This window comes from Populus euphratica, unplaced genomic scaffold (genome assembly GCF_000495115.2).
Source record: "Populus euphratica unplaced genomic scaffold, PopEup_1.0 scaffold16.1, whole genome shotgun sequence".
NCBI lineage: Eukaryota > Viridiplantae > Streptophyta > Magnoliopsida > Malpighiales > Salicaceae > Populus > Populus euphratica.
This window is the reverse complement of record NW_011499882.1, coordinates 933,060-946,048: the sequence shown is the minus strand read 5'-3', so window position 1 is coordinate 946,048 and position 12,989 is coordinate 933,060. Positions and strand designations below refer to the sequence as shown.

General features: G+C 31.6%; 1 protein-coding gene across 4 annotated transcripts; it reads left to right on the top strand.

The window, feature by feature from the left end:
• Positions 1-1,922: 1,922 nt before the first annotated feature.
• Positions 1,923-5,965, top strand: LOC105129605 (serine/arginine-rich splicing factor RS40). 4 transcript variants are annotated; one of them, XM_011031728.1, is made up of 6 exons: positions 1,923-2,052; positions 2,645-2,751; positions 4,250-4,362; positions 4,454-4,689; positions 4,934-5,566; positions 5,662-5,965. In XM_011031728.1, exons 2-6 carry the CDS (start codon positions 2,646-2,648, stop codon positions 5,684-5,686), a joined length of 1,113 nt encoding a protein of 370 aa, XP_011030030.1. In that variant the 5' UTR covers positions 1,923-2,052; position 2,645; the 3' UTR covers positions 5,687-5,965. The 4 variants fall into 4 exon arrangements, with proteins under 4 accessions (XP_011030030.1, XP_011030031.1, XP_011030033.1 ...); XM_011031731.1 differs by lacking the exon at positions 1,923-2,052 and adding an exon at positions 3,704-4,039 and having other exon boundaries at positions 2,660-2,751; XM_011031729.1 differs by lacking the exon at positions 5,662-5,965 and having other exon boundaries at positions 4,934-5,579.
• Positions 5,966-12,989: the final 7,024 nt, after the last annotated feature.

Here is a 12,989-nt window from a genome sequence, read left to right as displayed (position 1 = left end):
TTTTTTATCATTATTTGTTTTATTTAAAGTAATTTATAAAATTAGAATTATTTTTCAATTTCATCCTTCTTTATTTATTTTTATATATTATATTATATTTTTATTTTTTAACATTTTATTTTTTAATTTTATCCATTTATGTTTTATTTTGTTTATTTTTATACCAAATTTGATTTTTTTTTTATTTTCTTGATTTATTTTATTTTGAATTTCATCACTTATTCCTTTATTTTATTTAATTTTTATACCAGATTTGATCTTTATTATTTTAATTTTTATTTATTTTTTAAATTTTTTTGGATAATTATGAACTTTGCTTCATTATTTTTTTGGGTTTGCCTTCCTATAGGTTGAGGTAATAAATTGGTCTCATGATCGGGTTATAGGTTTTGAAAATTAACCTGATTTGATTTTGTTTTTTAAGTTTTATTTTTTTCAAATTGATTTTTTTTTCATTTTTATCCATCGATATTAAGTTATTGGGTCTTCAGCTTTGTGATTTCTGTTGCTTTATCTTTTTATAGGATTATTTCAATCTCATATCTGAGTCGCATATTAGTCGAGTTAACTCTGGTTTATTCAACTTTTTTTATATGAGTTATTCCGACCACATAACTAGACCATAAATTTGATATGTTGACTCGAGTTAAGTTTTTTATCCTTTTTTAAAATTTTTTTTTTCAATTCATCATTCAATATTTGATTTACTATTAATTAAGCTTTGGAATTTTTTATCTTATTATAAGGTTATTTTTGCTTTATTATCAAATAAGATCGTTAGAATATTTTAAAAATATCTAAAAGGTGTCTTTTTTAGAATATTGACAATCATTTATTTTTTATATTAGTCACTATTTTTTTTGTTGGCTTTTTTTTATAATTTTATTATTAAATTAACCTAGTTTATTGAATTTATTCAAATTAATGATTCAAATATCTAATTTTTCTTGTTCCTTTAAAATACTATCATCATCTAGATATTTTTTTTATATTTCACAAAATTTGACTCAACTTGTTTTTATATTAGATTTTAAATTACCATTTAATCCATCATAACTTAGTTTTTATCATTTCCAACAAAAAAAAACCTTAAATTTGACTTCCTACGTTGAATTATGTAAACATATGAAAAAAAATGAAGACAAAAAATTCCATAATACATGTGAAATATTGTATTAGTGTAGGATTCTATTTTAAAATCATATGATCCATATGACTAACACATTTTTAAATAACAATTATCAACATCATGATATATATATATATGGTGGTGGTTCCATATTGATCCATTAGATGCAAATACCGAGTTGGTTTTATATATATAATATATAAGAGTGAGCATCACTTTGAATCAAATGGTTTTTGAACCAAATAGAACTGAATGAAATAACTAAAATAGTTAGATTGGTTTGGTTTTATATTTGTTAAAACTAAATAAATCTAATTTAAATTAATAAACCTTCAAATAAGCTATTTTTAATAGGTTTTGATTTAATGAGCATTTAATTTATAATTATTAATTTGGTTCAATTTGATTGTTTTAATTTGATTTAAATCAGTTTTTTTTTTTTTGGTTTGTAAAATCTGAAATCGAAACTGAAATGACCCAATTAATTAATTTGTTTAATAAAATTATTCAATAAACTTATAAAACTGATTAATTAGATTAATTTCAGATTAATTTATATAACTATTTCAATTAATTTGATAACCTCCAATAATATGTAATCGCACATGCAGCTTTCAAAAACCACAAAAAAAAAAAAAAAACTATAGATCTTCTTGGGGTTTCCTTTACTTTTAATTATTCCTTGTTCTTGTTTAAACTTTTAGGGACTGTTTCGAAATTTCCAAAAACAATAGGGACTTTTTTTAAAACAAAACTCACTAGATCTTCCACCTCCTATTTATCACATCTCCCAAGTTGTAATCGTCAAAACTCAAAAGAGTAAAATTCTCCTTTTACAGACCAAAACGCAGTTGTTTTGTTGACTCTTTCAAATTAGGTTTTCAATCAAAGCTGCAACCCAACTAAATCGCCGCTTTGAACAGGTAATCAGAATCAAATCAATCAATTAATTTTCTTTGGTTCCTTAGACAGCCCGCGAAGATGCTTGATTTCTTACAAACTAAGCTAAAGATTTGATCTTTTTTTTTTAGATCTGGTTGCCATTTTTTTGTAGATCTGCTAATTAAGGTTTCATTTTATGGAACTGATTCGGATTTCTTAAATGTTCTGTTGTTGATGGTTGTTCATTAAAAAAATTGGGTACTTTTTTTTAGGGTTTCTTGAAGAACCCTATTCGAGCCTGAAATAGCTTCTGAAACTCGTTAAAAATGTGTAACTTGCAAAAAAAATATAAATGAAAAGGCTTTATGGGTAAAATAATGAAAACCCACAGGCCATAGTTGATTCAGCGGCATGATTATTTTACAAAATAATGAGATCAAGACTTAAAGATGTAAACTTAGAGATTATAACTTGAATTATTCAAGGTTTTTGTAAGAACCCATTGGAAGATACTGATGTTAAACGTGTAATATTTTGTTTAACATAGCAAAGCTTGCGCTGCTGTATGTTTTTCTTTCCTTTCCTTTTCCTTTTCTTTTTATCTCATTTATTAGAATGTGTGTGGTCAAGCAGAATGAGGTCTATCTTTTGTGGGAACTTTGAGTATGATGCAAGACAGACTGAGCTGGAACGGCTATTCAAACGATATGGGAGAGTTGAGCGGGTGGATATGAAAGCTGGTAAGTTTATGTTCCATCCTCACTAATTAAGTCTGTGTAAAGTTGCTTCCATTGGCTTTTGTTGTAGCTTTTGTTTTCCTACTCGAAAAGTTCTGTTATGTGGCTGATTATTTAACAGCCTTTCATGTAGATAGTAAAATTGATAAATGCAGTAATTGTGAAGGTTTGGAGTTTTTTGTGTTATATGAAGAGAGTTTTTGAGATGATTTCAATGAAGAAAAGGTTTTTCCCTTTTGTACCAAAGTTCAATAATGAACAATGAATTCTTGGGTGAATTATTGAGAAGGTTTATATATATATAATATGAAAAAAAAACTTAATAATATAATTGATAGATGTTGTGATAGTATTGGTTGATGTAGCATTCAATTTTATTCCACTCGAATGGAAAAAAAGCACATTGTGAGTGCAGATTGACAAGTGGTAGGGGTAGACATGGTGCTAGTTGAGTTAATTCTTGTTACTGCTGTTGTTTTTTGTTGTGAGTGAAGATGTACTAAACCATTTCTTAAATGTTTAACTTGAATGGTAGGGCAAGAGATGGTTGACATCCATCTGCCAGAGGTTTTAATTTTATCTTGGGACTATTTGATTTTTATCTTTGTAGACAAAGCATATTTAATTTTTAAGTTAATAAGATAGTAATGTTTAATGCTTTCCAACTGGATGTGGAAAACATCATTTAAAAATTATGCATACATTGTTCTGGAATTATTTGGAAAGTCTGTCAGCAACCAGCTGAGCCAGTGGGACCAGACTCCCATTCTTATAAGTGGCCCTTTTCCTTCATACCAGTAGCGCAACAGCTTGATTGGGACATTCAGCAGCTGTGACTCAGCGGCATTTATGATCCTTTGTTGAGTTCTAGTGGGGGTTCAGGATTTATTAATGAAAAAAGACAAATATTTTTTTGAAGCATAGACCCCCATACTCAACATTTTCTTTGGCGCAGGATTGTCTTGGGAAATATGTACTCTTCCTGGCTTATGGATGGCTGTTCAGAATTCTGTTCCTTTACTGTGACAAGCATCTTCTTGTTTTCAGGAAGAATTACTCTCATCCGCAATGGCAGAACCATGCCAATTTTTCTGAGACACTATTGCCTTTCATTTCTCATGAATTTTGCCAAGCCTTCAATCCCAGACATGTTTCAATATTGAAACATTGTCGACCTCACGGCAGAGGCAGCAGAATAGATGGAGAAGGCTCTCTATTTTCATTGACCCACCATGAGACATCCACATTTGGATTCTAGTTCCTTGACATCATTTAGTTCATCTCGCACAAGGTCTGTTGCTATTTCTACTGGTCACTTAGTTTATAGATTTCAGGTGGGTTGCCAAATTTTATTCAAGGGTATAGGTGGTTTGTGTGTTGCTGACCAAGAATACCATCTGATTATCAAAGAATCCTTTCAGGGAAGGGTTCTTGTTCCTTTTATAGTGAACATGACTATCATACATTTTACTGAGTGTCTTTTTGCTGTACTTGTATACAGGATTTGCTTTTATTTATATGGAAGATGAGAGAGATGCTGAGGATGCAATTCGAGGACTTGATCGAGTAGAATTTGGTCGCAAGGGTCGCAGACTTCATGTTGAATGGACAAAGGTATTAACATGTTGAATGGTCTATGTTATGAATGTGCTCAAGTGGTGCATCTTTCTTGAGCTGACTTGCTGTAATTGTTGCTAATTTGTAGCAAGAACGTGGGGCTAGACAGTCCGGTGGCTTATCAAGAAAATCTGCTAACACAAGGCCATCTAAGACTTTATTTGTTATCAACTTTGATCCACATCATACTAGGACTAAGGATTTGGAGAGGCACTTTGAGCCATATGGGAGGATCGTGAGTGTAAGGATAAGAAGAAATTTTGCATTTGTTCAGTATGAAGCACAGGAGGATGCCACTAAAGCACTGGATGCAACAAACATGAGGTTGATTTTCCTTTATCCTCTTACATGTCTCTTACCCTGTTTCTTCAGTAAATGGTGCTCTTCCTAGTTTTGGAAAATGTGAACTGCTCGCCATTTCTCAGTAGTACAATCATGATTTTCCTGTCCTACTGTTTAAAAAACACTTTAACAATCCAGAGATCTGGGGCTTGATTTAAGTGGATCCTTCTGATTTCATGTTTTGATGTGGCTCACTAGTTGATTTATGCTTTTGTTTGTCATGCAGCAAGCTGCTTTATCGAGTTATTTCAGTGGAATATGCTGCTCGAGATGATGGTGAAAGGAGGGATGGATACAGTCCTGATAGAAGTCGTGATAGGTCACCTGACAGGCGAGGACATGATAGGAGGCGTTCTCCAAGTCCTTACCAAAGAGAAAGGGGAAGCACTGATTATGGCCATGGCTCTAGTCCTTATCGCAAAGAGAGGGTTAGCCCAGATTCTAGATGTCGCCGCAGCCCTAGCCCCTATAGGAGAGATAGGGCTAGCCCTGACTATGGCCATGGTTCAACTCGTAGTCCTTCCAGGAGAGAGAGGGCTGGCAGTGACCATGGCCATGGCCCCAGCCGTGGTCCTCACCGCAAGGACAAGGCTAGTCCTCTCAATGGTAATGGCCCTAGTGACAGTCCTTATCAAAGAGAAGAAAGGCTTAGCCCTGAAAATGGTCGTGTCCCGAGCCGTAGTCCATATGGAAGAGAAAGGTCTAACCCAGACAAAGGCCGTGGCTCCAGCCATAGTCCCTTTGAAAGAGATGGGTCTAGCCCTGAAAATGGTCAATGGAGCAACCCAAGCTCCAATCCTGACAGGAGGGACAGTGCAATTGGAAGAGTTGAAAGCCCTAGGCATGAGAGATACCAGAGGTATGTATCTTAATGCTGTGTTTTATCTTAATGACTTGTTTTAATTTCATGTTTCATTCATCTTTGTAACCCAATATTCTGATCCAATGTTGCAGTCCATCACCAACAGCAGATGAATGAGTCCAACTCGATTGGCTTATATTGGTTTGTCATTTGGACGGAGCTGGGTTGACAATCTCAATATATGCCTCACCTTTTCCATCATAACTAACCATCACCAAGTGCTAGATTGCAAGTTATGCCCCTATCTTGTAATGTGGGATCTAGTTTGTGCCAGTTTGTAGTCTTGTGCTTTCAATTTCTATGCAAAAACTGAGGTGGATTCTGTTGGTTTTGAACTTAATAGAAACCTTTATGTAACATGTTACTTTTTCGTCACCTCGATTGCTCATTTGCTTTGATGTTTCCTGTTGTATGATTGCATGGATGCCTTTTCACCTTGTGCAAATGCAATCTTCCTGTTATTCTGAGTGCGACGACGGCGAAGGGGGTCGCTATTCTTTCATGAAAAACTGAGGATGGTGTGTGGCTTGGCTTTTTATTATCCTACCTCTCGATAGGCGGGGAATTATCGAATGGTGTGTTTGTCCATGTTGCAGCCGCACACTTGAACATCATTATAGCAAGGCCTTGAAGGTGCCTTTGAAGTGCCAGAATGAGCCCAATCTAATATGTTTTGTTGTGGCATGCAATATATTATAGGATTATAAGAATAATGGAGGGGAGAAGAGATCTGCTATTGCTTGATTTGATGTCGACGGCCGGCCGTTTTGCTGGTGATTTTACTTTCCAATAGTGTGTTTTCAACCAAACTGTGTTTTTAAGAAAATTTAAATTTTTGTATTTGCTTTGAATAAATTTAATTTTTTTGAATGGATTTGATGTTTAATTTTTAATATTTTTAGATTGTTTTAGTATTTCAGATTGTTTTTATATATTGATATAAAAAATAAATTTAAACAAATAAAAAAATATTATTTTAATTCAATCATTATTACATTTACAAGCATCTCAAAAGTCGGTTCAGCAATCATCAAATATCCAAGTAGGGCTGCAGCACCCGAGTGACTATAACTTGTATCCGATTTGATACTGAGGTTTGCCGTCCTTCCCAACAAAGTCAAGAACAAAATGGTTGGTTTATGTGTAGGGATTTGATCACCTAGTCCCTTTCAAATCCTTCATGGAGACGTGTTATATTTATGTTCAATTACCTTATTCATGAATTACCTCAGGCTATGATGCATCAGAGCCGTAGAAAGGATTTTCTATCAAATGAATAATTAACCTATCTCTAGATCAATTTCTTCAAGAGTTGGTCCATATTAGGTTTGGATCTTCACTTGTCTCCTATAAATCCCAGAGTCAGCTCATTTTTATGTAATTTTCAGCAAAAGGCCAACTCAGTTCACTGTGGATAATCTAATTTTGATATGGACTGATGTCCTTGTGAAGAGCTGATCCTCAACCAATCCATAGTTCTTGTATCAAAAGTATGAGATGGAGAGTTCTTTCAAGTCTCAGTTAGATAGGTGTTTGATACATGTTAATTTATGAGGTTAGATGGAAGGTACGGAGCACATTTGATAGCAAAAACAGAAATAAAAATATAAAATGAATATGTTTCTAAAATGAATTTTTATTTTTTCAAAACAGGAAAAGAAAGTGAAAACATGTCTTTTTAATCCCAATTATTTTTATTTTGAAATAATAACCAAATATTACCTTGATGAATTCGATAGCGTGTGCAAAAGAGATGCTACCAAGAAGCAGTTTTTCCATCGTAATCCTATCGAGTCACGTTCAGTCCTGTTTACTCAAACATTATATAGTAAATTCCGTGCAACAATCAAACAAATGAATACAGGATCATAATAGATATGATATGTCAAGGTTACAACTGTTTTTTTCCATGATTTTGCCCATAAATCCCATCATGAACTGTTTGTAATTCTAATACAGCAGTGCATGTTCTCACCATTGTTTCTTCTTCGAATGACACTCTCCATTTGACTAACTTAAGAGTATAGAAAAGACCATATGATAGTGAATACTCCAAGGCTTGCTATGATGCCCAATAATGTTGGCAATAAATAATTGCAAATCTCTATCATCAAACTTATCATCAAACAAAGTTGCTTCCACCCAATTTTATATTTCCTAGCACAGATCATCAATGCAAGTTGCTTCCTGCTATCCCTTTCTCTGTTCCCCCCCCCCCCCCCCCTCAAATTCTGCTGATAATCTTGCTCTTCTCGGGCAAAAACTGTAAAGCCTAATTTTTCCCGACCGTTCAAAAGCAGCCCACTTGTCATTTTGGGTCCCACAAAATGTCATGCCATGTGATTTTCAGAGTTATTTTTTTTTAATAAGAGCCCACTTGTCATTTTGGGTCCCACAAAATGCCATAAGAAAATTACAGATACTTTTTTCACTTTATCTCTAAAAACCTCTCCTGTTCATTTCACATCAGCTTACTTTTTCAAGGTGAAAGAAGAGAGAGATAAGAATTAAATAAAAAACTAGGATTGTACAAGAAACCTTGTAGCAGATTGGCATATATCTTCCACCATTGTTTCATTGCTCCAAATGAAGTTCTGAATCTCAATTGTATTTCCCTGTATTATTAATCTCATGTTCATCACAGATCACCTCCCAAAACTTGGCCCAATTTTGTTCCCACATTGATCCCCTTGAATGTGAAGGACTTCTCTCATTTTGGCACCAAAGTTCGCATCTTTTTGGGGTTGATATTGAGTTCGGGCTGGGAAGTTTTTTTTTTTTTTTTTTAAATTTTAAAGTGAGTTTAGTTTTAAATTGATAAAATCAATAAAATCATGTTAAATTAATTTTTAAATAATTTAATTTTAAATTTAACCTAGATAATTAACGGGATATGAACTTTTTTTTATTTTTTATTTTTATCAAATTCATTCTTATAATTTCTTTTATCTTTTATGTTGGATGATTTGTCATTTATTTCATAAGTTGACTAGATTATAATGATGTAATTTCTATATAGTTTAATTTTAAAATTTAATATAAATAAAAAATTAAATAAAAATATTTGAAGTTAAATCATCAAACTAAATTTAATAACAATACCAATAATTCTTTACGGCCTAAATTTTTTGGTTACATTGACCCATCGCAAAATTAGCACAAACATTTAAGCTAGCTGGATCTAAATAGTTAGGGTTTCAAAAAGAAACAAATTTGAATTATTAACTCTCTTTTTTGTCCAAAATAAATTAAACACCATATTGAACCGTTCGCACTCTAAACTATGAGTTCAACTACGCATTCTTCCTATAGTATTAGTATATTAATTAGCATATACATCCAATAATAATGTTTCAACATGAACTAAAATCCAATAATTACTAACAACAAACACACTATAGGATCACGGGATAGCATCATTCATCATTATCCATTCAGTGTATGATTGTTGTAATCTACATGGATTATATTCTGATTATGGGACTACATCGCTATCCACCATTGAAAAGCGAGCGAGGAACCTTTCTTCTTTTAGGTGCAAATCACTGTATGGATAACTTGTTTTCCATTCCGCCTCGAGCATACCCAACAAGGCTGTCACATGAATGGGAACATTTACAATCGGACCCCACATCTTGTTTCATGACCGTTTGATCCACTACCTGTTGGGCCAAACTGACACTTGTCAGGATCTCAAGCATCACTGCCTCGTGTCTCCCATCAACCAGTACTGGAGATCTCTGGGAATCGCATTGATGCTTACCTCATGTTTATCCCCGCTTGGATTTCTTAGAGATGCAGACTCTATCACATTTTCTCTTTTGGAACAGAAAATTAGTGACACTGTTCTTATCACTTTGACGTTGCAAATTGCACATGTTGAACATTCGTTTTAAGGGCAAGTTAGGTTTTGTAAGAATGATATAAAACCGAAGCTCATGGAGAGCTGGCGAAATTATAATGAGTTTAAATTTTTATACTATCGACCTAAGTTCTTTCATAAAACAAAATTATTTTATAGAATGATTATTTATGATGTGAATTATGATCTAAGATAAGAAATATGTTTCATTTATGCATTAAATGTCAAATATAAATGAAATAGTTGTGAATAAGAAATAAAATTATTATACATTGTACATCTCTTATGGAGATCTTCTATTTTTTATAGGAATAGAAAATCATATATATTTGAAATAGATTAAAGAATCAAATGTATACAAAATTAATCTAATCAAGTTACCCACATGATTATTTGATTATGAAAAAAAGAAAAAGATAATAATAGTTAATCTTTGTCAAATAACAAAAGATAATAATAGTTAATCTTTGTCAAAGAACCATTTCAAACTAATAACTTAAGCTGTGAAATAAAATTTCAAGATATAATTTATATTATTTTTTAATTAACACACATCTTCGGGTGAAAGTTTTTCAAATTTAAAATTTGTATAAGTATACATTAACTTATACTTAATTTTTATCAATTAAATGAGAATGATGATATTTGAATTTGTGATTGCTTGGTTATCAAGACTCTCATATCATATCAATAAATCATTTCAATTCAATATTTTAAATTATAAGATGAAATTTTAAAATATAATTTATATTATTTTTTAACAATCTTGAAAAAAAATAAATGCATGTCAGTGTAATCAAAGCAGCAAACAACCACCAATTTCAGAAATGGGTTCATGGGTAATTGGCATCTGGGTGTGGAACTTACACTAGCGGAGGGATTTATGAGTTTTTGAAGCTGAGTAGGTAATGTCTTTAGATTTGTTTCTTCAGGAGGCAAAGCTAAACCAAACAAAACCAGATTTGAAGGTTAGGAATACTTACAGGGATGGGAAGTTCATTGTGACATCTTGCTGTATTTTAATTGATAGAATAGAGTTTGGTGTATCCTACTCTTTTAAGTACAATGTTTGGGTCTCTACGGCTCTTTTAAAAACTCGAATTTTTATATGGTTGGCAATTCAAAATAGACATTGTTCAAGAGTTTTTTTTTAATGTAGCCGACGTCTGTTATCCTTGCACCAGTACCATAGATTGATAGAATGCCAATTTGCATGGAAATTATGAACAAAATTTATTTCGTGGTGGGGTTTTTCTGGTGTGTTCCAATCACACTTGATGAGCTGCAGTTGCAATGGTCAATGATGATAAATGGAAAGTTTGGGAGGAAAACATGGAAATTATTCTCATATGGTATTACTTGGACTGTTTAATTAATAAAAAATAATTTAGTTTTCAATGATATTCGACGACATCGAGAGTTACGGAATTGTAAAGAACATCTCACTTAACACAGGAAATGATCTTCAAGTAAGTGTGGACTGCATTCATAGATGGATAAATGGAAAAACATGGAGATGATTGTTAGTACAGCGTTTTGTGGCAAATTTTAGGCTTTTTCTTTTTGTTATCATTCTTCTTTTAATTTTATTTTCTCTCAGTAATGACCTCTTTATGTAAAAACTATGTATTTTCATGGTAGCCATCCTCCAACTGGCTAGTACGATATTAATAATACCATCGATTATTATATATATATAAAGCAGCAAAATAATAAAGTTTTTAAGAACTCGAATTTCAACCCGCACAAACACACTAACGTTCAAGGCATGGAAATCCGGTTAGAAAAAAGGTAGTCATCTTGTGTGCAATGGAAGAATTGGTATTATTCTCCCAAGCAGCCATTCAAAGTTGTCTTCTTCGGAATTTGATGAGCAAGAATGTTATTTTCAATAAAAGCTATTAATTTAAATAATTAATATTGTGTAGTTAAAAAGAATGAGAAATACATATGGAATATCTTAAAGAATTATTCATTTTTTATTTCTAGGTAAATGGGATATAAAAGCTTGATCATCTTTTATAGCAAAACAACCTTAAAATTTTAAATTAATTGACAAATAAAAAAATATAAAAAATAAATACAATCAATCATACATGTATGAGAATACGCATGAAATTTACGTGTTTTAATAACTTAGTTCTACTCCATAAAAAAAACAATAAAGAAAGTACACTATAAATAAATTAAAAGATTATAAAGTTTCACATAAATTAGTGAAACATACCAATTTTAAAAATAAAGTAAGTTAATGTGCTGTAATTAATTACATCAAGCTAATCCGAGAACAATGGTTAGTTGGTGATTATTCTTCCATTTCTTCAAAGTTGAATCTTTTGCTTTATAAAAGGAGAAAAGAATATTAGCAATCTCATTGTCAACTCGGAATTTATTTCTTTCTACTAATTTAGGGTAATATTATACAATATTTTCTTTCTTTTGAAAGAAAAGCAATGTGTTCGATCGTCAGGATCTTTTAAATTTCAAAAGCATAAAATCTTATGTCCTGATCTCTTCCTTTTAGCCACTTTTTTATTCCATTCAAACTGTAAAGAATGTTAATAAAATCACATTCTTGTTCAAAGGAAGCATGCACCTTAAGAGCAACACATGTCGATGATGGGAATTAAATACAAAGCACAAGAGCCCATTAATGTTGATCGACTGAGTCATTGCTCGGTCCAAATTGAAAGTATAATTTGACCATGTTTAATTAATTTTTATTGTTTGTTTAATCGAGTAGAACTAGAAAAGATAGCTACAGGGAAAATCTAGGGGTGCAGGTGGCAGACATGACGGAGTTCTTAATTTATAAATAATAATAGTGTTTTAAAGAATAATATAAATTATATTATAAAATTTTATTTAATAATTTTAAATTTTTAAAATTTTAAATTAAAATAATTTTTTAATTTAATTATAAAGGTCAAAGTAAATAAAATAAATCAAAGCCCATTAGATATAAAAACATACAAGATATTTTCAAATTTATACATATAACTAATCTAATATACTTATAATTTCTCAATATATATCTGAAATAATTTATGCATTTTTTTAATATTAACTTAATTAATTTTGGTTGATATATGCAAAATATTTAATTTTTTAAGGTAACTTTTAATAAAAAAAATCAAGGTATGTCATTAATAAAGAATTGAGAATTCTTTTCAATTAAAAAAAAATGAGATAGGTATAAAGATAAGAGGTTTTCGTATAGACAGATATGAAAAATAAATTCTTTATTTTCATGAACCTCCATTATTATTGTCGTGGGGCACGTGTGAGGCGTCGAGCATTTGCCTCCTAAGAGAATGTGTTGGAAATGGATTTCGGGTATAATTATAAACTTATAATTATGAAGTTCAAAAGTCACCGCATAGTGTTATGATTATTAGAAAATTAATGGCCTGCGAGAGTCTGGGTAAGAGACTGATTATGTAACACGACTAAAAGATTGATGTCTTCTCCTAAGTAGGAGTGTCGAAGTAATAAATAATCTGGTAAGACCGGGATCGAACCACAAGTAGGTTAATTGTATAAATTATAAATAAGAAC

Excerpts from the sequence above, each read along its gene's own strand:
- LOC105129605 (XM_011031728.1), top strand. The coding sequence starts at position 2,646 with ATGAGGTCTATCTTTTGTGGGAACTTTGAGTATGATGCAAGACAGACT. Across the intron at positions 2,752-4,249 it reads GCGGGTGGATATGAAAGCTG|GATTTGCTTTTATTTATATG; the intron begins GTAAGTTTATGT and ends ACTTGTATACAG. Across the intron at positions 4,363-4,453 it reads TTCATGTTGAATGGACAAAG|CAAGAACGTGGGGCTAGACA; the intron begins GTATTAACATGT and ends GCTAATTTGTAG.